Source organism: Poecilia reticulata, chromosome 15, assembly GCF_904066995.2.
Source record: "Poecilia reticulata chromosome 15, P_reticulata-male-v2, whole genome shotgun sequence".
Lineage (NCBI taxonomy): Eukaryota > Metazoa > Chordata > Actinopteri > Cyprinodontiformes > Poeciliidae > Poecilia > Poecilia reticulata.
This window is the reverse complement of record NC_088844.1, coordinates 12,220,306-12,246,869: the sequence shown is the minus strand read 5'-3', so window position 1 is coordinate 12,246,869 and position 26,564 is coordinate 12,220,306. Positions and strand designations below refer to the sequence as shown.

The window sequence follows — 26,564 nt, the reverse complement described above, 5'->3', positions numbered from 1 at the left end:
ACCTCCCTGCTACCCATTGTGTCATCTCTCCTCTCCTCTCCCGCAATGCATCTTGGAATTACCACAGGATATGGAATCTGACCCTGATGATGAGGTAAACATATTCTTCATCATCACATGAAACTGCTTCTTCTTGGTCATTCTTTATGTTGCCTTTGTTGCAGAATCTGGGGGGAAAAAATAAAAAAAAAGTATGTGTGCTGCAGATAGTTTGTCTCTGTGCAGTTGCCCGAGTCTGTCAGATGCTGCTAACTGCATTTTCTTTTTTTTTTTTTCTTTTTTTTTTTACATAGCAGCGACGTTTACAAAATAACCCTATGCACTGCATGAGTGAGAATGGCAATTGTTTTATTTAGCCAAGGTTTCTTTTTTTGTCCGCATCCCAAGCCCAGAGGATCAAAATGCTGTGCCACATCTCGGCTTGTTGTTCATCCCCTTCTCCTCCCCATACACCTGCAACTTGGCCCCATTATTCCAACTAACTGCTCCTCCTAGATATGATGTCATATTTGTCAGCTAAAAACAAAACCGTAACTCTTGACATTTGTCCACTTATTTCTAATTTTGCTTAGGGCTGATTTTATGGGGGTTTTGTTTGGACTCCATATTTAGTTAAAAAAAGAATATGAAAACTCTAAGCAACAACCTAAAAGGCTTAAACCAAATAGTGCACTTTTCTGGTTTAAAATTTTAATCATGAAACGTTGCAGTGTGTTTGACAACAAGATATCCGTCAGGTGGCTGTGGAGAAATTAATCAACCAAACTCGTACATCTGGGTAATGTGGCAAAATCATATCATCGGGGTGGGCAATATGGAAAATAAACATTTTGTTACCCAGTAAAATCACAATTTTATAAGTTTCTTTTTTAAGCCAAATAACATTTTGAAAATATTTCTACATTTTTATGTAGTTTTGTCAATTTGTGTCCAGCACAATTGAAATGTAATACTTAAGACCAGAGTGTTTCGCCAAATTAATATTCTACTTTAATGTAACTGATAAGACTGACATATTAAGTGCCCTCTTGCTGCAAAATAGTTATGAAGCTACAGGAAAAGAATCTGCACAAGACTGTAGTAAATGTTATTTGGAATAGTCAAATTTAATGGTAACTACATAAACTGTGTTGGCAGAATAGGAAAATAGCCCATCGTTGTTAGAATTTGGTTAGTTATTCAATGGTCCTGTAACACTCTTAAAATTTTATTTGCAAAAAAAAATGATAATAATAATAATGAGTGTAAAATAAGTTCCTCCTGTCAGTAAATTAAAAGCTTTCTAAATGTGATTTTACAATCCTGTGACATTCCAGTGACACTTCACCTGAATTATCATTTATTTGTAAGCTAATTGACCTGCCAGATCTGGCTACAAACTCTTTAGTAGACCTGCATCCTGCTGATGTAAAACTGGAGGAGTTGGCTAAGTGGTATGCTAATATTAGCATGATTCCTCTATTTTTATATAACTCGGCTTGTCAAATGATTTTTTTCTTAATCGTAACCCAAGAATAGGCTCACTCTTGTAAATTAGATCTTGGATCTCAATGAGACAACCTGTATTAATAAAGGTTAAATAAAAATGAATAATAATTTTACTATAAATATCATTGCAAAGATTTTTAAAACAGGGGGATCAGGGGGAACTATGCAACATACTCTTTAAATGTATCGAGGTATTATTTGTCAAACTTTGTAATTCCATCTATGGTTTCGACATTGTGGAAATCACAGTCCTTTGGTAGATTATCAACATGTTCTAATCTTTGACAGTCTAATATCAGAATACCTCACAATCTTGCATCAGTATGACATTTATAATTAATTGGCAAAAAATGTTGTTATTGGTACGTATTTTTTTTGTTTTATAGATCACTAAACAGTTTTACTGTTTTATTTTAATCAGATAAATTCATACAAGTTCCTCATTTTAACAATGAATTGAGGAATACCTTTTTAAATGAGAGTATGTTGTTCATCTTCACAGTACCTGCAGTACCTCCTTGTGTCATTACTAACCGTCTGTACAGCATTTCTAAACATAGAACCACCGTTCTACTTTGTGTCAAATTATTATTTTTAAGTTAATTTGATAGATGAGAACCAGATTTAATTAAAATTTAATGTTAAAGCTCCTTTTGTTCTTTTTTTTTTGTTTGTTTCAGACTGAAAAGCCAGAACGACGTCATACCTTTGCATCCTTAGCTTTGCGTAAGCGCTACAGCTATTTGACTGACCCAGCTGCGAGTGAGTTTCCGATTTTTGCTTTATAGTCATTTTTATTTAGCTTCAGATGGATATTTAGTTGTAATTTTAATTAGTTTTATTGCCTATAGTTTCTATAATTTGGTGAAAATGTCACTCAGAAGCCTTTGTACAGAGAAAGATCTATATATATGACATGTTCTCACCTCCAAAACAAGTTCACTAATCATTTTTCACCACTCAACATATGCTCTTCTGTCATCCTCCATTCCTCAAATATTTGCATGGTTTTTGTGTGTTAAGCTTTGCTGACCAACCCCATGTTGAAAAAAAAAAAAAAAACGGTCTCTTTGTTTCAACTGTTTTGTCATTTTTACATTTGTGGAAGCACTGGGAACTGACATGTTTATCATTCAAACTTGTTTTAAGTCATGTTAAATAAAAATGTTATGTTGAATTGTCATTATTTTAGTAGCCATTGCATCTTTTATTGGCTTTATGATTGTGTGCGGCTGTGTATATTATTGTCAAACAGGTTGCACTTTACACCAATTTGATTCCCTTAATAGTGTTCATATAGCAGAGTAAAAATGTAGCATGTACATTTTTTTTACTGAGGTTTTAAAAAGACCAAAAGAAATGGCTTCTTAATTGTCGATGAAACTCAAAACTGATTTTGAAGTCAAAAGTGACATTTTATTGCAAGTTAAAATAGACACAGGTCTCATTTGGTAAAGTGCAACTTCTTATTCAACAAATTGAAAATTAATAACGTAAATCTTTTTGTGAGTAATATACACTTGTGGGGTCCTCTGGCATTGAATATATGACATTTGAAAAGATCCACATTTTATTCTAAAAAGACACTGTTGCTTAGAGGCACACACTGCAGATTAGCACATGAAAAGTCAATAGAATTGTAATTTTATATTTTTATCATTTCATCTTGTAATCTGTATCATATGTCAAGCATTCTTATTCCTGCTCCATTCTGTATCATGTATAGTTTTCCATTGAATCATCATTACTTGGCATAGGAACGTTTCTCATATTGATTGTGTAAAATTTAGACTTTGTTGCTGTGTTCAATCCCTTTTTTGACTGACTCAAATTTCTCTTTCTGGTTTTTGTTGTTTTTGTTCCATTATTTTATGTTAATTTTGTGTTAAATTTCTTATTGCTTTTCATTTAATTTTTTTATTTATTTTTTATTTAAATTATTGTTGAAGAAACAACTGATCGAAGCCCGCCGAGAACACAGCCTTCTGGCTACCCTCACAAACCTGTCTTTTCAACAAGATCTTATCAGGCGTGGTCGCCTGTTCCTGTCACCGGCCCTATCCAAGCCAAGTCTGGGTTTGGCTCCCTCTCCAGCTCGTCATCAAACACGCCTTCTGCCTCTCCCTTAAAGTCTGTCTGGTCCATCAACTCTGCCTCTCCCATTAAGACCAACATCCCTGGATCACCTGCCTCCTCTGTCAAGTCAGTTAGTGACACGGCCTCTCCCATCCGATCCTACAGATCCATTTCGTCTCCGATAAAAACTGTAATCCACCAATCCCAGTACCCTGTCCAGGTTACCCCCAGCCCCCTGGCTTCACCTGGTAAAAGTGCTTCAGACCCTTTGTCCATGAAAGGATTAGCAGCATTGACTTCTAGGACCCCTATAGCGTCGACTGGAGGAGGAAGCCCTTATCTTGAGAGAACGTCAATGGGCCTGACCCCACCAACCTCTCCCAAATCTTCTCTCAGCATGTTCAGTTCTCCCCTTCCATATAAAACTATTTTGGGAAGTTCAACTGGTACAACTCCATCCTCCTCACCTATAAAAACAGTCCCTGGTCTTACATCTATGCGCTCCCTTGCTATGGATTCCACTGCTCCTGTAAGAAACTTATTCTCCTCCCTTTCATCGCCTCTTAAATCCAGCAACTCTCCGAGTGCTGCCGTTCTGATTAACGGAACTGTGTCACCTGCACAGTACCGCTCTTCATCACCAACATCTCATCTCGCCAGCAGCCTGCAAGAAAGAATACAAGCAACCACCAATGCCGCTACAACCAGTGTTAATGCGGCTTTTGATGAAGTTGAAAAGACATTCAATTCTTGCTCTGCAGGCTACGGCACCCTCAAGTCTTTGTCTTCATCTGCCTCCTCCTCGTACCAGTCCATTAGGTCATCGGCTTCTGGTTCCCTCTATCCCTCCCTAAGATCCCCTCCCAATGTCACCACTGCTGTAACTTCAAGTACAATGACTGTTCCAGTGTACTCTGTGACTAATGTGGTCCCAGAGTCCCAGTTGAAAAAGAGATCTGAGGTGCCCCCCTCAGTTGCTGTCCTTCTGTCACCGAGAAAAAGTATTCCGTCTGACATGAATGTTCAGTCCTCCTTTGTCAGAACTCTGTCCCCTGTCAAAGTACCCCTGTATTCGCCTGGCATCAAATCCAATGCAGCCTCACCATTATCATCAAGCCAAGAAATTCTGAAGGACGTCGCTGAAATGAAAGAGGACTTGATTAGAATGTCAGCCATTTTACAGACAGAATCAAACTCTACAGCCAGCAAAGGGTTTCAGTCCGATTCTCCTAAAGAGGTTAAGATAGAGGACGAGGAGCCATATCGGATTGTGGAGAAAGTAAAGCAGGACTTGGTAAAAGTAAGTGAAATCCTGACTAAAGATTCCAGAAAGGACGGTAGAATTTCTCCTGCCAGAGGTTCATTGGATGACATACATTTCTCAAAAGTCCAAGTTGAACAGCCACCAAGCAACTGGAGTTACCCACCAAGATATGAGACAGTAGTTTCTCAAGCAAGATCAAAACCCATATCTGACAGAGATTTCAATCTATCCAAAGTGGTTGACTACCTAGCCAATGATAATAGCTCTTTTTCCAAAATGCATGACACAAAACAGAAAGCCGATGAAGGAAAAAGAGAAGCAGAGGGTAAGGAGAAGCAGAAACGAGTCCTCAAACCAACTACAGCAGTTCAGGAGCATAAGCTCAAAATGCCTCCTACAACCATGCGATCTTCCCCATCAGAAAAAGAATTAAGTAAAGTGACTGATGCACTTTTTAGTGGAGACACTGTGCTGGAATCCCCTGATGATATATTTCACGAGCAGGATAAAAGTCCTCTCTCAGACAGTGGGTTTGAAACCAGGAGTGAGAGGACGCCATCAGCTCCTCAAAGTGCAGAAGGCACAGGTCCCAAGACTCCTTTTCAGGATATCCCAGTTCCACCAGTAATCACAGAGACTAGAACTGAAGTTGTGCATGTCATCAGAAGCTACGAGCCAGAGGATGACAAACAGCTTGCAATGGAAGATGTAGATTCTGTTAGAAACATTGATTCAGATTTCAAAAAGCACCAGACTCCCTCTCTGTCAACTCCAGATCAGAATAAATGCCATTCAGTAAAATGTAGCCCTGATGAAGACCCAATGGGGAAGGGAATGAGGCTAAAAGAGGAAACTCACATCACGACCACCACTAGGATGGTGTACCACAAACCACCTGGCAAAGAAACATCGTCCGAGAGATGTGAGGAAACTATGTCGGTGCATGATATCATGAAGGCTTTTCAGTCAGGAAAGGACCCCTCCAGAGAGCTAGCTGGACTGTTTGAACACAAGTCTGGCAATGAGGAGGTTTCACAAAGATTTCTTGAGGACATCAACTCCAAACCCAAGGTTGAAAGAATAATTGAGGTTCACATAGAGAAGGGTAGCAAAGCAGAACCAACAGAAGTAATAATCAGAGAAACAAAAAACCATGCAGAGAAGGACATGTATTATTACCCAGGGAGTAGACAAGATGACGAGGAACCTGAGGAGTCACTTCCAGTGTACCTTGAGTCCCCTAGAGTGAACACACCTCTGTCACAGGAGGAAGACAGTCGTCCTAGTTCTGCTCAGCTAGTGGCAGATGACTCCTATAAAACATTAAAGTTACTTAGCCAGCAATCTGTAGAGTTTCATGAAGACGAATCATCAGAGCTTAGAGGAGAATCATACAACTTTGCGGAAAAAATGCTATTGTCTGAGAAATTTGATCAATCTCATTCAGACACTGAGGAGTATCTCAGAGATAGATCTCGATACCACTCACCTGACAGAAGCACCCCCAGTAAGGCGAGGTCACCTGGGCCAAGGACAGAGTATGTATTTAGGTCATCAAGAAATGTCTTTGACAAATCAGGACGAATGGCTAATGTTGATGATAACTTTGACAAACTGACACTTTTGCAGTATTCCTCAGAGCCTGGTAGCCCAAAACAGTCTGTTTGGATGCGTGTGCCAGATGAAACGCAGATTAAGGAGAGAGATCAGTCTGAATACGAGGACAGAGTAGATAGGACTGTTAAAGAAGCAGAGGAGAAGCTTAGCGAAGTATCTCAGTTTTTTCGGGATAAAACAGAGCAGCTTAATGATGAGCTGTCATCTCCAGAGAAGAAATCTCGCAGACCAGATTTTAGGGAATCCCGATCTGGGCCCAGTTCAACCCAAAGTAGCCCAGAGAGGTCACCGTATAGGAGTGGGGGTAGTGGGGAGGAGTGGAACAGAGAAAGGTTAAGAGACAGATTTGGCCCTAGTGATAGAAAATGTTCCAGTCTACCCAGTAGTCCTGAAAGAAGAGTATTGCTCCAGTTAAGTGACAATGACCCGAGAAAGCAAGGAGATGGAAAACTACAGGGAAGTCCTGGTGATAGTCCAAAATCTTTTCAAATGTCTTCCTCCAAAGTTAGTGCAGTCAGGCTAAAATTTGAACAAGAGGCTCAGAGGCAAGATAGGGGAAGTTCAGGGAGTCAAAATCAAAACCCTCCAATAAGAAAGCTCCAGGAAACTAGACTACCTGTGTATCAGATGTTTTCTGGCTCTAGATCTCAAAAAGCACCTGACAGTCCAGCAAACCAAAGAAAATGCAAAGAGACTGAGTCAAATAAGTCATCACCCAAGCATGAGACCAGTGGCAAAGATCAGGAAGAGAATAAGTCTTTGAAAACATGGGAGAGACAGGGCTATGGGCAGTGTAAACCTCAGTCCCCAAAACTTTCCAATTATTCAGCTCATGATTCCACAAAAGATTGCAGTAGTGATTCCCAAAGACAAGAAACAACAAAGAAAATAATCTATACAGAATTTGTTGTCAGAGAAAGTCCAAGTACCAATGATGGTCTAAAAAAAAACTCGGAATCGCAAATTCCTGTAAGAAAATCGTCTAATTTTTCAGAAAACCCCAAATCCACCTCTTTAAAATTAGAAGAACCAAGTGAAAGACCTGGGCCTCATACCCCTACTTTAGGTAGAAATCGGTTACACAGTAGCTCTGAATCCAATAGGTCTACTCGTGGATCATCCTTAGGGAAATCCACAGTCTCCTCAGAGAGTAGCCAGTCAAATGTAGTATGTAATGGCGTTGATGATGATGATGATCAAGTGCAGTACTTGGATCAAGCAACTCCTGTAGTTGTGACTGAGGGCTTCAAAGATATTAAACCCTTGCCAGTGTATGTCAGCATCCAAGTAGGAAAGCAGTATGAGAAAGAAACAAGTTCAGGGCAGCTGGGGACATACAAAAAGATTGTGAGTCAAGAGAGCAGGACAGTGCATGAAACGAGAGGTGCAGTTTACAGTGTCAAGCAAAAACAGTCTCCTTCTCCTCAAGGAAGTCCAGAAGATGACACTTTAGAACAGGTAACTTTCATGGACAGCTCTGGGAAAAGCCCTGTAACCCCTGAGGCCCCAAGCTCAGAAGAGCTGAGCCTGACATCCCGAACACCAGACTCTGTGATAGGTTTTATGACCAGCATGCCAAGCACTATCCCAGAGGAATCTGAGGAGGAAGATGGAAAGACCTTCATCTATAAAGAGCCATTAAAAGCAAAACCCAAACCAGCCTCTCCAGAGAATCACAGTAAAAAGCAGGAAGGAGAAAGAGGGAAGTCAAAGGAGAAAAGAGTCGCTTATATAGAGTTTCCGCCCCCTCCTCCATTAGAGGCCGAGCAGTGCAGTGCTGAGAAAAGGTCTGGATGTACTTCCTCTGAAACGGAGACAGAGATGATTGAGGTAAATCTTCAAGAAGAGCATGATAGACACCTTTTAGCCGAGCCTATCATTCGAGTCCAGCCTCCTTCTCCTATTCCCCCGGGGGCTGATAACAGTGACTCTAGTGATGATGAGTCTGTCTTCCATCCCGTTCCTGTCAAAAAGTACACCTTCAAAATGAAAGAAGAAAGCGAGAAGCGTCAAAAACCCAAAAAGTCAGAGAAAAATGGAGCTAAAGAATCTGGGGTTAATGGTGGAAAGGGAGAGGATGCTGAATTGGAACAAAATGGAAATGATCAGTCCATCACTGACTGCTCAATAGCAACAACTGCTGAGTTCTCCCATGACACAGATGCTACTGAGATTGACTCTTTAGATGGATATGATCTTCAGGATGAAGATGATGGACTAAGTGAAGACCCTAAAACATCAAGTTTGTCCAATGATGGGAAAGCTATTGACCGTTCATTTAATCAGTCCAAGCTTGAAGTGATAGAAGAGGAGAAATGTGAGGAAGGAAGTGACAATGGAAAGACTAAAAGTGGCACATCTGGTGCGAAAGCTAGTGGAGAAAAAAAAGACTATACCCTTGAAGGAAGACACCCGGATAGGAAGGGCTTTGGGGAGAACTATTTTGGATACCAAATCCAAGATGAGCTGAATTCAACCTTTAAAACTGTTGCTACCAAAGGTTTGGACTTTGACCCTTGGTCAACAAAAGGGGTTGATAATGAAGGGCTTTTTGAGTCCAAAGCAAAAGAAGAGGACCCCAAACCTTACAGTTTGTCGGCTGAAGAAAAATCACAGGCTACAACACCTGACACAACCCCTGCTCGAACACCAACTGATGAGAGCACACCGACTAGTGAGCCTAACCCCTTCCCTTTCCATGAAGGGAAGATGTTTGAGATGACACGCAGTGGTGCTATTGACATGAGCAAGCGGGACTTTGTTGAAGAGAGGCTTCAGTTTTTCCAGATTGGTGAGCATTCCTCTGACCCTATAACAGGGGAAAAGGGGAGAGGGGGAAAGATCCTGGGGGTACCTTCCTCTCAGTCGAAAACTGGGGAGAGGTCCACAGTAGATGGAAAGATGACAGTTGTAGACACTACCTTAGACAGCAGCAGCACTAGACCAACAACACCAGCAACAACTGCAGCGAAATACAACCCTGCACAGCCTGGCAGTGACATAGGTTGTGCCATTACTGATATTCCTGCCTGTGAAGCCATAGCTGAGACTGCCTCTTCATGCACAATCACGGCCTCTAAGGTTGATTCCAAATTACGAACTCCTATTAAAATGGGCATAGCTGCCTCTATAACTGTGAAAAAAGACTCAGGGGATCTCACAAACTGCAAAGCTGAGTTGTCAGAAGGTCAGGTGGTGCCAGAATACATTAGTATAGAGGGTCAGTCTTCAGAGAAACAGTCTAGCAGTCATTCTGAGCTTAGAAAAGAAAAAAAAGACTACCCATCTGAAAACTGCAACAACAATAATAACCTGGAATCCTCCAGTGTCCAGGCCAACTATATTCAGTGTGGCAGTTTAGTGTTTAATTTGCAGTCCTCCTCTGAGCCCACCTTACAGAAAGCTAGCAGGATAGAAACTCTGTGCTGTAAAGATAAGAACGAGAGAGTAGAAGTGCCCAGCGGCAGTCAGGCTCAAGAGCAGAAGACCGAAACGGTTAAGGAGAGTGAGGCAAAGCAGCCCAGGTCGAGGCTTCCAGTCAAAGCATCAGGCTGGTCATTTCACACACAAGGAACTGCCATTGGGAAGCAGAAACCCAAACAAGCAGTAGCAGGTGAGGTCAGGAAAAGAGGAGAACCAGTGATTGCCAAAGTAGAGCCTAGGTCAAGGATACCAGTCAAAGACGTTAAAAAGAGTAGTCCTGCTGCTACAGCTAGCTTACCTGTCTCAGTTCGTATTACCTCACACCCAGTAAAGACACTGAATACAGGGAGAGCAGTCATACAACTGCCCACAAGGCAACCGCAGAAGGACAGGCATCAATTCAGCAGTGTCACCAGTGAGGGAGCATCTAGACAGAACAGACAGGATAACCCTAGTGAACTTTGTAAGCGCACCATTGAATACTTTAAAGACATTAGCGGGGAGACGCTAAAGTTGGTGGACCGCCTGTCAGACGAGGAGAAAAAGACGCAAACAGAACAGTCGGAGGAAGACAGCACCTCCCGAAGCACCTCTCTGTCGGACGCCTCCCAGCCTTCCCAGCCCTCCCAGCCCTCCCGCTCATCCAGGTCTGGTAGAGGTTCGAGGGCTGAGGCCGGGGCCGCGTCCGTAAGGGCAAAGGTGGCGACGACGGACAGGGGTTCCGGCAGTGAGAGGAGCAGGAGGAGTAGGCGGACTGGTGGGAAGGAGGGCAGTCAGGGACTCACAGGGTCTCGAACGCCTCCCATCGCGGAGATCAAGCCTAGTTTGTAAAACTTTCACACTATGTTTAAAATACATCTATATATTTAAATTTTTTCACTTTTAGTTGCATGACATTTTTGTGATCATTTATGGATTGACTGGAATGCCTGTGGCGTGTTTACATATCCTCGTCAAAGCAGTAGCTGTCATTTAAATTCCTTTTTTTTTGTCATTAATGTACTGTGCTGTCAGTGTTACAAATTTTTCTGTCCTCCCCTCCCCTCTTTCAATATTGTTAAGCATAAACCCGTGGGGCTAAGCATGCCAGTAAAAGTGTCAGATCACTGGCACAACCAGCCCCATGTTTGACAAACTCCCTGGTCTATCTGTCTATTTGTCTGTGCAGGGTGGTTACTGACTTATTGTGGTAGTTTGTTGTAGAACTTCTAACACAATTGTCGTCGAGACTAACAAGTGTTTACAAAAATAAATAAATAAATAAAAAGTGTCTATGCATGGTCACATTTTTTAGATTATAGATTTGTAGACCTATAAGCCTTTCATTATATTTTTTGTGTAGTTGTCATGACAGTTACTGCCTGCTTAGAGCATACATACCACAAACAGTCACAGAGCACCACTTACCTTATTGACACATCTAAGTCATAATGTCTAGTAGAAAATATCTTTTTCTTGCCATCTTGAGCTTGAATGTGTTGATGTGATAAATATGGCTGGTAAATTTGGCAAACACTTGGCTTTAGTCAAGTAGTTTGAACACATTTTTTAAAACTTTCTAAATTTTGGAAACCTCATAGTAACAGACCTATGCATGAAAAAAAAGCAAGTGGCCAGAAAAGGAAATTCTGTCATGTTTTTCTCTCACATTAGTGAAAGCTCAGAAAGAATATGAATTATTGTAATGTATTGTTATTCTTTTATCATCGTCAGGTCCCCAAAGTCCTTGTGAGCGAACAGACTTGCGCATGGCTATCGTTGCAGATCACCTGGGGCTCAGCTGGACAGGTGAGAAACTTGCTGTAAACATTTTTTTTTAAATTTGAAAATCACTTAATGTGCATTTATATTACTAGTTTAACTTAAAAAGTGAAACTCTTTCACTGTGCAGATTCATTATGTAAACACATATATGAAGCATTTGTTTCTGCTGTTTAAATATTTGGAATAGCTAATGAAAACTCCAATTTCTGTTTCTTGGGAGTTTGTAATATTACATTAAAAAAAATCTTATCAACAATGTAGTCCATTTTTTTATGCTTAGCTCGGGTAAGATATTTTTAATATTGTCCGGGAGTGGCTTCCCATTAGGGATGCCACAGCTGTAGCTTATGTCCTGTTTACAGCAGTGTGTACAGCCAGCTTCTTTATCACTGACCTCTCCTGGCCTATCGTCTTTGTGGAAACAGTTATTGACTGTCTGCTAGACAACTGTCGACTCAGTAGTCATTTTGTTGTGATGTTGTTGGTAATAACATAACATAAATTTATTAAAAATACTTTTTAATTGGTCATATGTAACAATCAGATTTTCAGAGAAGCTGCATTTTGAACCATAGTCAGCTATGTTAACATATATTATTAGTTAACACGTATCACTCTGTGTGTAATGCATCTTTACATAAAATTAGGTTATCCTTTTCTATCCACTGAAATAAATGAACTTTCCCATAATAATTTAATTTGGTCAGTTACATTCACACCTCCTCTGCTTAGTTTCCCTAAAGAAATTCCTCTTTCCTTTGTTTCACAAACTGTGATTTTTGCTGCCATCTTCAGGTTATCTGAAGATGACAACTGCATTATTTTAATTCAATGCACGTTTTAGCTAAATCGCAATGTCTACAATATACTCAGTTATTGGTTGACCTCGAGGCATGTTACTTGGTGGTGATTTTAAAATTTATGTGGCTTTTCTAGCGTCTACACTACTTAAACACACCTAATAAGTAATATAAGCCTAGCAGGAAGTTAGTACTCTTATGTTGCTTTGACAAATGGAGGTATGCAAAATGTGGAAGAGGCAAAAAAAGCCTGTAAAACAAATATTTTATCCATTTTAAATTTTTTTTATTTTCACAACTAATGTCAGAGTCTCATTCTCTAATCACAGAGCTGGCTCGAGAGATGAACTTCACAGTGGACGAGATCAACCACATCAGACTTGAGAACCCTAACTCTCTGACAGCACAGAGCTTCATGCTACTTAAGAAATGGGTCAGTCGTGAAGGGAAAAATGCCACAAGTAAGTCTATTTTTAAACATAAAAACATTACTTTCTTCTACAGACAGGACCGGAAACTGACTTATCATTTTCACAATTGCTTGAATTTAAGATTAACCCTCAACAGAAATATTCTCACAAGCTTTTGTTATCTATTTCCCTGCTGTTCTCCTTTCTATCTCATTTTGTATCTGCTCTGAAATGTAGTATTCAGATTATACTTTAACTGATAACATACAAATTTCTAAGTGGTTTACTTTTGCTGACGTTTATTTTTCATGAATATATTATGATTTTTAAGTCATTAAAAAAAAGAGTTGTGGTTTCTTTTCTCTTTTTTTTTTTTTCTCCACAGCGGATGCCTTATCTGAAGTGCTGACCAAAGTCAATCGGATGGATATTGTGACTTTGCTGGAGGGCCCAATATTCGACTATGGTAACATTTCAGGCACGAGATGTTTTGCCGATGATAACGCTGTTTTCCGGGATCAGGCTGATGGTAAAGTTTAGCTCTACTAGCTGACCTCTTACCTCTCCCTGCTACCTTTTCTTTTGTACAAAATGCAAATATCTCAAGTAGATATTATTACACTAAGATTTGTACTTTGGACAACTGGGTCCTGCTGTTTTCCAAACGCTTTGTTGATTTCTGCAATTCCACAGCACATTTGCCATTGAAATAATTATAATAAACAAAGCTTAACATTATCTTTTACTTTTAAAAAATTATATTTATACTTTTTTTAATGACTCTTTGACTTATTCTAGGATGTTTGTTTATTTAAATTAAGATATTCTTGTTCACCTCAATAAGGATCAACAAGATGAATCCAGTTGTCCCAAATAATAATTTTTACTGATAGAACCCTTTTACAAATGCATGCTTACTCTAAACTGCTTTAGATGTTGCTGATTTTTGTCCAAGTAGAAATTAACTTTATAGAGTCTGCCTTTCTCCCTCTATTGTGCCTTGTAGAAGTATTCATTTCTGTTAAACTTATAATTTTGTCACATTACAACCACAATGATATGTATTAGGATTTATTGTGATAGATCGACGTTAATTGTGCCTAATTATGAAGTGAAAGGGGAATATACATGATTTGCAATTCTTTTAAAATAAAAAATCTTAAGTGTGCTGAGCATTTGAATTCAGTCTTGACTCTCTCGAACAAAATTCAGTGCAGCCACTTGCCTTCAGGAGCATAAATGAAGTAACAGAGTAACTACAGAAATGTATGGCTTATGTCAAAGAATCTACTGTTGGGTCATCAACTCCATAGATCCAGTTCATGCAGGAAAGTGGCAAAAAAGAAAGCCAATACTGATAGAAAACCAAAAATGTGGAAGACTGTGCTCTGGTCGAACAGGACCAAAACTGTCGGTGGCAGCATCATGCCTTATGGATACATTTCATCAGCACGCACAAAAAAGCTGGCCAAAGTTTATGTGAGGATGGATAAATGGCAATCCTCAGAGAAAATGGTTCGAAGGGGCAAAAGACTCAAGACTTGGGCCGAGCTTGCGTGTGTGTGTGTGTGTGTATTAGAATGGCTTAGTTGCAGATTAGACCTAAATCCAACTGAGCACCGGTGGCAAGATTTGCAGATGCTCTCTATCTCAGAAGAATAAGGGGTAAAAACTATTCATGGAATGCTGGTTAAGACATAACTTCAACATACTCATAGCTGTAATCTCAGCCAACACTTTAATTTGCTAAAAGTGTTGAAAACCATGTATTGCTGGCCTTTCACTTCACAACTAGGAGCAACATTTATTTGGCAAATCAAAGAAAACGTGTGGAGGTTTGTGTTCGCAACATGCCAACATGTGGAAAAGTTAAAGGGGTGTGAATACTACTACAAGGCACAGTTTTTAGTTTTTCTCCTAGTCATCCTCCAGTTCCTCTGAGCCTTCTTTGGATAGATGAGAGAAATTCTTCCTCCTTGAAACCAGACTGCCTCTTCCTGCATTCCCTTCACCTCCCCGCAGTACTACGAGTCGCTGATAACGGCACAAAACTGCTCTTAACTATTTAAGAGTCATCCACATGTGCTTGCTCCTGAATACATCATGCATCTTTTCTGTTGCACAATCATTATTTCACAGCACTTTGTTCTTCCCACCCCCTCTTTCTTCAATTCCCCTTTTGTTTTGCCCTGTATGTCCTCTGCTATTTTATTTCTTCGTAGTGTGTGTCATTATCCCCTTAACTCCTAGAGGCACTGAAACAGCTTACATCCTGCAGACACCGAGTCCGTATTTCCCTACACCGACGCCAACTCCTCCACCCACTCCCCTCACACCTTCTGCGGCAGCTACCTTCCGTCCTTTATCACCACGCCGCTCTCCGAGTTATGAGTCGTCCATTTCGCTCAAAGACTTGGCGCCTCCTACACCGTTGGAGCTACCACAGTCTAACTGCCCCCACTCTCATTCCTTGCGTCCCGTTCCTCAGTGGCCCTCTTCTGATCCATGCGAATTTTCCTTCTTGCCCCAAGTTTCCTCTCCAATTCCCCTGATCACCTCACCTTTACCTTTGTCGCCTGCAGCTTTCTCCCCATCATTCTTTTCAGTCTTATCCCTCCCAACTTCTCCCACATCAGTCCCAGCCTCCCCCACACCTAACACATCCTGCCCTGTCGCTTTTCAAGCAAACACAGCCTCCCTCACGTTATCCGAATTGTCTTCTGACTTGTCCTCTCAAACCACATCTTCCTTAAAACCAGACCCCAGTCCTACAACCCCTACCTCCATATTTTCTTCTCATGACACCAACCTATCTCAGCCCATTACCACCCTAGCACCCTCTGCCAGTGACTCTGCAAGCAAAGAGTCATTAGTTGCCCAACCGTATTCCTCGTCCCGGCCTGCCTCCCCTCTCTCCGTATGCACCCTTCCTCCGATTTCCCCCTCCGGGTCCCGTTGCCCCAGCCCTGCCCCTTCTTCTCCTCCTTTGCGCTCCCTCTCTCCTTGTCCTGTTTGCCAGTGCAAATGCATGACCTCAGTCAACCCGCCACCCGCTCAAACCCACTCAGATCCTTCTAAGATGGAACTTTTTATTTAGCTCGCTCTGGGTTGATCCCCCTTTCCCTCTGTCCAACCTTTCCTTCCTCTCATCTCTCATCTGTGTCATATGAGCATGTAACACAACACCCTGGCAAATAATGTGATCTTACACTTACCACTACCCACGCTATGATTCATGTAACCTCAGGGTGCAGCTTTATCATCTTATCTCTCTGAAACTGTAACAGTATGAAAATCAGAGACTGTACCACTCTGTATTTGTGATAATTTTCTAAGATAGAAATATTTTTTTTCTGCTTCTATTGAGCAAATCCATGGTTCTCAAACTCTAGCACAAGAATCACTTGTGAGAAATGACCTGCTTTCATAGATGCTTATTGCAAATTCTGATATTAACTTTGCAGAATTAGATTTGTCTTATATGTCGAAGCAAGGAATGACGTTACACCTGAGTTGAGAGCATTCTGGTTGTGACTTCTCATTTCAATGTTGGATTGCTTTGTTGACTTGTTCAGTACTTTTGTCAGCTTCTGTTGTTTCCAAAGTGCTCTATCACATGGAATTTAGGTTTTTTTTACTATCATCAGTAATATAATCTGATACCAATGCATTGCACTCTATCATATGTGTTCAGTTTACTCATTGATATTTCACAGCACCATGTTAAACCATCAGAAGTGGTTTAACATGGGGAAACATCCATGTTTCACTACATTCTACATGTGCGGCAGCTATATGAGATACAAAACCTCTTAGTGAGGCTCGACATTCCCAGAGAGAATAATGACGTAAGAGGCACTGTTTTTTTTTTTCTTTTTCTCACTGGGAACTCAGAACATCAGATTTTCCAGAACAAAGGGAACGTTCCAATTTTTGCAGGGTGAAAATGAACATGCTAACGTAAGCAACGGAGTGAACCGAGAACAAGTGCCTGTTCAATACGTATGCTGCGTTATTTTTACCTCTATCATTGGAACTCGGCTCTGGGAACTGCACTGAATCCCAATTAACACTATTTCTGTTCCTAGTTTAGAATCTAGTGAATTCTGCTGATTAGTAACCTGATCACTTAGCAAATCATGTTGCATATCAGTAGGGGTTTTCTCATTTAAATGCTAAGTGACCTTGCTAACAGCTCTTTGAAATATATGCTAATAAGCTTGCATTTCTCTGCATTACATTCTTTCAAACACTTATCTCTTGGCAAATAAGTTAGAAGACAAATAGGGTTTGGTAATACATAAGTGAAGTGACCAGGCTATCAATTATTAGCAATAGAAGCTAATGATAACGAATTTATCTGCATTTTGTTGTTTCAGTCACTTTAGAAACATGTTATCCTAAAGGGAAAAAAATAAAAATACCATCAAAAATCCCAGAAAAAAAAAATGTTTTGTTTTTCTACTGCAGCTATCACTATTATGAATGGCTGTCATATTCTATTCAGACATTGGACATTGGAATGTGGTGGGGTGAAAAATTTCCTATGGGAATTAAAATTTCTATGGACCTCTGTACATTTTTCCAAAGTCAAACGTGGAAGTTCAAACTTCTAACTATAATTAAAGATGCATGTGCATAGATTCACAATTAACTATACAAATATGTATTATTGAACCACATCCCTTAACTATTTGGACAGTCCCATTGTGCCAGTTATTCTAAGACAGAAAAAGCTGATCAAAGTCCTGTTATGACACCGTTTTAAATTGTCAATCCTGCTGATGGTACTTAAAACAACTTGGTATTTAATGAGGTGGTACTTGTTATGAAAAGTTTGAGAACCAATGGAGTAAATACTTTACACACACATACTTTGCAAGAAAAAGTTTATAAAATAACATTCGTGATGCTTTAAATGATAACATTTACACTTTTATTACTGAAAGCATTTCTTTTTACATTGATTTGCCATTCTGTGATTTTATACCATATTACACCTCGGCTAGTGTTTGGTTGGATTCTTGCTTTGCTCTTGAGTCTGTATGTCATTGTCCACATCACATGGTTTTTGGATTGGGTTTTGTGTTTTTGTCTGTGTGTGCTTGTGTCGTGTTCTGTTGTGGCATGCTTCTGTCGGTGTCTGTACATTTGTCACCCTGTCGCCTACAGATTATCAGAGCATTCTAGCCGAGCTGCAGTCCCCTGCCACTCTGCAGCCCAGCCCCCACTTCCTGGAGCCTGAACTCCCTGCCACCCCCAACCCTTCCCTCGCCCAGCATCAGCATCTTCATTACCCCGAACCAGACAACTCTTGCAATCACCCTCAGTTCGCGGATTGGAGTCCAGTTGTTGATCCTTGTAGTAAAGAACCAGACAGCCCGCCTAAGAGTCCCCCCAGGCCCTGTGAGCTTGCCCTGCCTGCCCCAACCTTTGATCTTCCCGACCCGATTCCTCCTAAGGTCAGAAAGCCCCACATTGCTTTGAACGACCAGCTTCTTTTGAGTGAAGAGGAGGACAGACCTTTTCAAGAAATGGAGCCCACCCTCAAGCCCAGATCCCAGTCCTTTCCGACAATGTGCGAATTGGACATCGACATGGCGTTCTCTACTTCTTCTCCTTCGCTGTCATCCATGTCATCGATAACCCCGTCGTCCCCTGATAGATCATGTATAGGTACGCGGTTGGGAAACGCCTCAGATGGGGCACAAGAGGATATAGGTCAGACAGGCGGTCAAGTGGAAGTGAAAGAAGAAATCGAGAAAGTGGTTGAGATTGTTTCGACGCAGTTGGTAGAGAGGAACGGATTAGTAGAGAAGTTGGTCAAGCAGGAATTGATTAAAAATGTGGAAAGAAAGTGTGAGATGGTTGCAAAAGACAGGTCTCAGCTGGTAGAGGAAGGGATCATTTTGCTGGAACCGAAGAGGTCCGCAGAGCAGGATAAAGATAATGTCAATGAGCAACACGATGAGGTTCGAGATGGCAGTAGAACAGCAGCACGTGAGGAAGAGAAGGCTGAAGATGAACTCAATGTCTTAATGCAGCATGTTAGTCTACCAGATAAAGTAGTCAAAGAGGCTGTTGGTCAATCGCTGGATGTTGGGGAAAGAGTACAAGTGAAGGAAAAAGTGGAAGATCCTGAGTCAGAACTGCAGTCTAAAGATGGACAAGACATCTGTGACACATTAGAAGGGGCAACAGAACGCCAGACTTTGTCTGACCTTTCCCCTCAAGCTTGGGTTAAAGTGCTTGAGCAACTGCAGCCCTATGAGTCTAGATCCAATGAGAAAGAAGAGAAGCAGAGAGGCAGAGAAATTCCAGAGGAGGCATTAGGATCTCTGTTGGAGGAGGTGAATAAAGAAGGCTCAGAGGAGAAGGAGGAGGAGGAGGACGAAAAGGTGACTCAATCCAGGAATCAGGAGAGACTTGAAGAGGTTGAACATGCAGAAAAAAACATATGTTCACTTTCAGGATGGCACAGCAACTCATCCAGTGTGAATGTTGAGCCGCCGACTCCGGGCCGCAGTGTCAGCTCAGACTTGCTCGACAAGCAGGAAAGGTACAAGTGTAACACAACAGAATGGCACTTTAAGTACGACTTAAAAGGGGGAAAAAAAAAACACTGACTTTTTTAAATGAAAATTAGTTTTTTATTTTTTTTACCCGACAGTCAGGAAAACTCTAGTGAGTCCATCACCTCCTCATCTAGAGCTGAATCAGGGAGGTCCAGACCTAACGGTGATAACTCGAAACACTCACCTCAGGACGCCTCATCAGACTCATCTAACGGCAGAAAAGACGGGACGCCAGTGTCGGAGAAAAAAGTGCAGGTGATGTTACAGTAAATAATATTTGTTTTGGGAATTGTGCAAAAGGATTGTAATGGAAAAAAAAATCTTCACCTGATGGAAGTTGGTTGCGGCTTACAGCTAATGAAAATTAGGTTTCTATAATAAATAAAATACAACATAAAACCAGCAAAATGTGATTTTCATCCATAGATGTTATAGTTTAGGATTGTTATGGGCTACACAAATGCCCGACTTGTCAGATGTCCATTAGATAATATGACGGATGGCTGGAAAATAAACAGAAATAAATACTTGAAATATACCACCCTGGGTGTAATGGCACTATTTATGAGTTTGAGAATTACTGAAATAATTCATAACTTGAAATGCTCCTATATACTATGTTTTCTTGTTCAATACAGAACCCATTAAGAGCTCAGTGAGGAAATCAACAAAATGTTTCAAATGACAAATTTGTGTATGTGTTTTGTAATCTTTTAACCCATTCCTCCACATCAGGTTAGTGTAGATTCTGGTTCAGAGGAAGAACAGACTGTAACCACCAGAATCTACAGGCGGCGTCTCATTATAAAGGTACCCTGAAAGCCTGGAGTCCAGGCTCGGTGGGCTTTGGTTTGGTTTAGTTTATAGTTCTCCGCCTCATTCTGGTGTGTGCTCTGTAGCTTTGGTCTCTATCCCGATAGGTTTTCCTCCATGTTTGTGTGTCTGTGTTTTTAAAGCAGAAACATTAGAGCACATGCGTCATCAGTTGTATTAATGCCACTTTTTGACTGAGGACTAACTCGGGGCATTCTCGTTTTCTGAGGTTTTCTTCTAGCGTGGTGTTGGTGATGGATTATTTCACTTCTTCTTGTAGCAGGAGCTGAAGTAGAATGATTTGCTAACCGCAAACACTTACAGGGAGAAGAAGCAAAAAACATCCCGGGCGAGTCTGTGACAGAGGAGCACTACATGGACCACGATGGTAACCTCATCAGTAGAAAAGTAATGTACAACGTTCATTCGGACGTATCGTTTATCTCTCTAAATCAGGAGGGAGTGCGAACTGTTTTTTGTTTTAGAAGGAAACAGGAAACAGCAGATTATTTATCCCATTGCCTTTCTGCCTTGAGCAGGTGATCAGGAAGGTAATTCGGCGAGTCTCAGCTCCCACTCCAGAAAACCAAGGAGGTGACAGGTGGCACAGTGACCTTCACCACAGTCCCACTCAGCAGGATTATGGGTCAGAGGTTGGCACAAAGATAACCCTTTAATTATTCTTCCTGAAGGGTTAATCTACATGGGTGTATGGATTTCTGAGGTCATAAGCTGGGGGGATCTAACTGCTGATTAAAAGCTTGGCTTAAAGCTGCACTGAGCACAAACAGCTTTTAACACAACTAAGGCACACATTTAATTGACTTTAAATGACTTACATTTTCGTTAGTAAGATCTATTTTTCTTTTTTCTGGTAACAGCCATGTAGAATCACAGGTTTAAAGATGGCGCACAAAATTGACATCATCCAGATATGGCAGTGGCCTCCTATTTTTGAAATTGTGACAAAAAAAAGAGTCCCCTTTTGTCTAAGAATTAAAAATCGTTTTTAAAAAAATGTTCCCAAACTTATTACATTCATCCATTTTCTTTACACCCTTGTCTCTTGGGGGGGTAGGGAGGGTTGCTGGTGCCTATCTCCAGCTAATGTTCCAGGCGAGAGGCGGGGTCACCCTGGACAGGTCACCAGCCTGTCGCAGGGCAACACAGAGACAAACAGGACAAACAACTATGCACACACACTCACACCTAGGGACAATTTGGAGAGGCCAATTAACCTGACAGTCATGTTTTTGGACTGTGGGAGGAAACCGGCGTACCCGGAGAAAACCCACGCATGCACAGGGAGAACATGCAAACTCCATGCAGAAAGACCGGGGCTGGGAATCGAACCCAGAACCTTCATGCTGCAAGCTCTACCAACTGCGCCACTGTGCAGCCCCCAAACTTGTTACAATTACAAGTAAATAAAAAACATTTCTAAAAAAGAAAAAGGTGTTCAGGTCTCTGTTTGTGTGCAGCTTTAAGGTAAACAAGAATCAGTCCTGTTTTATCAGGTTCTTCTTCAGTTCTGCAGGGTCATTCTTGTTAATTGCATTAATATTACTGTCCTCATTATTTCAACTCATGGGGATAAAATGCTTTTATTTGACATGCAGTCTTGCATGCTGTATGTGAATACAACAGAAAATGCGAACCACTTTGCTCCTCGCTGTGTGTGTTTTTGCCGTTTTCTTCTAGCCTAACCAGTTAATAATGATATGAGTGCTGTGACTTTGTTGTTTCTAACCCTGCTCATAATCTGTTATTTTTTTCCTTCCAGGTACGTAGCTGGTGTGGTGTTGGTCATAATCGTTTATTTTCTGTAACACAGCTATAACTAACCCTTTGCTTTGGATGAAAGCACCATAAAACAAAACCATTTAGGTTGAGGCCTTCGTGTGCTGTGGTGTCTGGTGTTTTTCTATCTAGTTCGAAGTTTCACATTGATGTTGAGGTTTGCTTGCTGTTAAAGGGACGGAGACGTTTAAATTAATGAGATTTCTGCGTTTTTGTGTTTTTCAGCCGGGGGATGGAGCGAGGAAATGCAGACGATCAGGGGACAAAAAGCACCTCTCGTAGGGATGGGCTTGGTTTAGCAGGTACATTAAAATACAGTCTACCAATAAATGCTTTTTTTTTTTTTTTTTTTTTACAAATTTATATAATCTCATCTGTTATATATCCAACTTATACCTCTATTATGTAATCCTTTTCCCTTTCATATTCTACTGCAAGTAGTAACAGGAGCCACAAGCTTTGTTTTTAGTGCAAATTGGATATCACGGTTTATGATGGCACTAAAATAGACTAACTTTGCGTTAATATTGTTATCACTGGTTAGGAGGCCTGTTGTGAATAACATCAGATGTCTATTTAATTGAATTTTATTTTCTTTAGCAGAAGTTGAGTCTTTAGCAGCTTCTTGTCAAACAGCAGATTTGCGTAGTCAGTTTCCATCCCAATGAAGCTGTTTGGCAATCAGCCACATACAGAGCAGACCAGCTGAGCTGTTCAATTACAAAAAGTTATCCAAACATTATTTTTAGATGAAGTTATTCGCTTACAGTGCCTTGTAAGCTTTAGTCACTTCACAACCACAAACTTCAACGTATTTAACTAGAATTTTTGGGGGGCTAGAAAAACATAAAGTAGTGCATAATTGTGAAGTGGAAGGAAAATGCTACTCTCCCTTGAGTCTTTTATTTTAGTAAAATAGTTGCAGCTGCAAGTCTTTTGAGGTACGTCTCTATCAGCTTTGCATGTCCAGAAACTGACATTTTTGTCTATCATTCTATGTAAAATAGCTCCATCGGATCGGTAGGAGAAAATCTGTGATCTCCACTTTTCAATTCTTGCCAGCGATTCTCAGTTCGTTTTAAGTCTGGACTTTGACTAGCCTTTCTAAGGTATGCTGAACATCCTGTACTGTAACTGTAGTCACCCAGAGCCACTGTAATGAGGCTTTTAGATTTCAAAAACACATTATTCAAGGGAAAGAGGAGGTAAATTCACCATTTGATTCAGATGCGTGCGTCTGCATTCTGCTCCATCCATCTTCCTTTAAACTCTTTTGTTTGGCTTGTGCCATGCTACAGAAAATTGGATCCATCTAATAACGCATAGAAAATAAACAATTTTGCACATCGAACATGAATATGTAATTTATCATTTTAAGCAGCCTTTGGGAGACTGGAAAAAGAAAGCAAGCTAATTTAACCACTTACAGTACTTGCTCTGTTTCTCTGTGCTCGGTGTAAAAGGCTGACTGGTCTGAGCCTGCTTATCCCCTGGCCACTTTTCTGCCCCGCTAAGTGAGCGTGAATAGGAGCCAGTTACAAAGAAAACAGGGCTTATTGATAGCACACACCTCAGCATTGCATCGCGTTGCTGATACCCCTGCATGCCTGTTTTTGTCCACCAAATCCCCGACTCAGAACAGCCTCGTAGCATCCGAAAAGAGTTTGTTATCCCACCGGCCAGACTGTTAATCCCAGCTGCTGCTCACCCTTATGTTTGCTGGGAGTCATTCCATCTGCGGACACGTCGCTTCAAAACAGAACGGCGCTGCTGTGAAATCAGAAAGAGAGTTTCTATAGTAACAAGGGTCATGGTAGCAACTACGTGTCAAGATTTACCGTTTCATATTTATGTCAAGTGTGCAGCAGAACCCCTCCATGCGCCTTCCAATTAAATATCATGCAGTGCCCTGCTGAAGTTGATCTTTTTCCACATTTTGTCTCATTACAAAAATAAACCATACTAAATTTTTGTAATGGAATTTGTATATTTAATTGCGCGTTTCAGATGGTCACATCAGCTGTAACATTTCACAAAATATTTTGTCTTGCAGGCTTACAGGAACTACGTTAGATGTTACCTGGGATCAAGCGCTCAAACCATTTTTGGAGCTCCATCCATTGTGAGGGATTAAAATAATGGTCCAGTCTGCAAAATTCAAACAAATGATGTTTATCCCGTAAGAGGAGCCACACCTTCTCAGATTTACGCATGAGCATGAAAAACTCACTTTTGGTCACCATGAGGACCAGGAGGCTCCTTTCTCTTTTTTTTTTTTTTTTTGGGACTGCGGTGGACCAGTAGACAGTGATTCTGCTTCCTGTTTTGCGTGAAACAGCCTGTGCCGTGGATACACTGGTGGTGCGAGAACCTTCTCGAGGAGCATCATTTGCTGTGGAAATAATAATAAAAAAGACTGCACAGGCACAACTGTGACCAAAGATGGCACAAATGCTCAAGGAAAGGATAAAGCAGACATGGTACCACAAAAATAACCTACAAAACACTTCTGACCCGACTACAACACTCGCCTTATAGTTTTTTCTTGATTTATTCAGGATGTAAATTCTTTGGGGATGTTTTTTTTTTTGTTTGTTTTTGCTCCCTTTTTAAAACTTAAACTAACAAAAGAGCTTTTTTTCTGTATAGAAAATGACTATGTGTATACTTCTGAAATAAAGGGCGAGTTAGTAATAAGAGTGCACTGAGGAGATGGATCTTTTCAAGTGCTTTCATAATCTACAGAAGCAGTTCCACTTTCAAAGATCTGACTGTAACTTCACAAGTTCTTGTATATTTAATTATTAGAGCAGGTTTAATGTTTGTACACACAAAAAAAGCTGGTTTGATTTTAATAGGGAGAAGGGGTGGGGGAATTTCCAGAAACTTTCTGTTCCCAGTCTGGGAACTGATCTAATCCTGCAAAAAAAAAAAAAAAAAGCAGCCTTTCAGAGTAACTCATATTTTCATGCATGCTGTTCACCTTATTTTAGGTACAATTTTTACAAGTTTGCAAACACTATTTAAGTGACAAACCCTTTATCTCTGTACACCTAAAGCCCTGAAACTTGTCACCAGTTTTATATTTCGGACTGGCAAAGGATGCCATTGACGTGTTTTTAATGCTGGGGGTTGGGATGAAAAAAAACAAACACATATATAGCTTGTTGAGGATGTAATGTCTTGTCTGTCTGTGTTGAAAAACCGAGAGAGGGCCGGCTTCCGCTTTAGAGGACAAGGTGACCTGAATGTAAATGCTTGTAGGCTGGTTCGCTGTAATATTCAACTCGTTCTGTGTGTATTGGCGATAAGGTGTTGGAGTCCCTGTACACTGTTAGACTGTAATCATTTTAGCTGAGTGTCGATTTGGTTTTCTAACAGCTGGTGTGGTGTTAGAAGAAGCATTGGGGCATTTTTTTTTTTTTTTTTTTTATTATAATTTTTTTGACATATAATCATGGGTGGGTGGGAGGTGAAATATCTCCTTGGTTTAAAACACATTAAGGACACATAAATGATTTGTTTGATTGTAGCTCTACATAGCATAATGTATGACAAAACACTGGATGGATCCAAACAATAATTTAAGCATAAAAATAAATTGTGTTTAACTCTGAAACTGTGTGATCTCTTTAGACTTGAGAGACTGTATATGCAGTGTGAAATAGAAATGTTCTCACTAGCTCACTGAGAGGATTTTTATTTTATATTAGGAGCCATCTTTGTATTGGTTTTCATTAGATACCTATGTAGTTCTAAAGTGTGGTGTTCTACTGATGCGAAGCCTCAGTATGCTGATGTCTATGCTGTGGACATGGATATAAAAAAAAAAAAATACAATGTGACCTGTTTTTTATTTTCCTTTTTTGGGGGGGTGGGGGTTTTTAGAAAAAGGTAGGTATGGTGTAAAATGACATCCCCTTCTACTGCTATGTCAATCAGGGGGTACAGAGGATCCTTTGATATGGTTCAAAATTACATTTTTTTGTCAATTTTGTTTGATAAGTGTTTTCACCTGAGCAGACTTTTTGATGTACAATTCTTACTAACAGAGTGAAGCCATTGAAAATGTTAACTATTCTAGCACTTTGGTTATTCAAGGTCTTTTAGAGGCTATAGCAGCAAATGATGCCACCACAAATGTTTCAGACATCTTTAAAAAAAAATTCAACCTAAAAATGACAACAAAAAAATTAAATAAATAAAAATGCAAAGATTTCGCAATATGGCTGTTTCTCCTCTCTTTTTTTGTGTCCATAAATGGTTTGATATGCAATAACACACTTTCACACCTTTTTTTTAATGTAGTGTAGATGAGTCAGGTTTGTAGGCTGCCTTGCTTTTCAGTTCCACCCACATATTTTCGTTGGCTTTGTGATAGCCTCTCCACAACACTGACATTATTGTCATTAAGCCATTTTGTAACTAATCTGGACTAATCTTCCATTTGGCAAACCCATGCTTTTGCTTCCTCACTTATGTTTTGTGACATTGCTACAGCATTGTCACATAATATTCCTTCCTCCTGAGGCCA

General features: G+C 40.5%; 1 protein-coding gene across 37 annotated transcripts in view; it reads left to right on the top strand.

Moving 5' to 3' along the window:
- LOC103476732 (ankyrin-3) overlaps positions 1-26,256 on the top strand; it is a 92,741-nt gene extending 66,485 nt beyond the window's left edge. For 12 of the 37 annotated variants that reach the window (XM_081616447.1, XM_081616445.1, XM_081616446.1 and 9 more), the window contains 13 exons: positions 68-94; positions 2,169-2,250; positions 3,438-9,236; positions 11,582-11,656; positions 12,762-12,893; positions 13,228-13,371; positions 18,015-19,401; positions 19,489-19,672; positions 20,153-20,227; positions 20,555-20,638; positions 20,770-20,876; positions 22,256-22,332; positions 24,084-26,256. In XM_081616447.1, coding sequence (XP_081472573.1) covers positions 68-94; positions 2,169-2,250; positions 3,438-9,236; positions 11,582-11,656; positions 12,762-12,893; positions 13,228-13,371; positions 18,015-19,401; positions 19,489-19,672; positions 20,153-20,227; positions 20,555-20,638; positions 20,770-20,876; positions 22,256-22,332; positions 24,084-24,103 — 8,193 coding nt within the window. In that variant the 3' untranslated portion in view covers positions 24,104-26,256. Of the gene's footprint in view, positions 1-67; positions 95-2,168; positions 2,251-3,437; positions 10,692-11,581; positions 11,657-12,761; positions 12,894-13,227; positions 13,372-18,014; positions 19,402-19,488; positions 19,673-20,152; positions 20,228-20,554; positions 20,639-20,769; positions 20,884-22,255; positions 22,333-24,083 lie in introns of all 37 variants that reach the window. The other 25 variants (XM_081616455.1, XM_081616458.1, XM_081616456.1 and 22 more) reach the window with 13 other exon arrangements.
- The last annotated feature ends 308 nt before the right edge of the window (positions 26,257-26,564 follow it).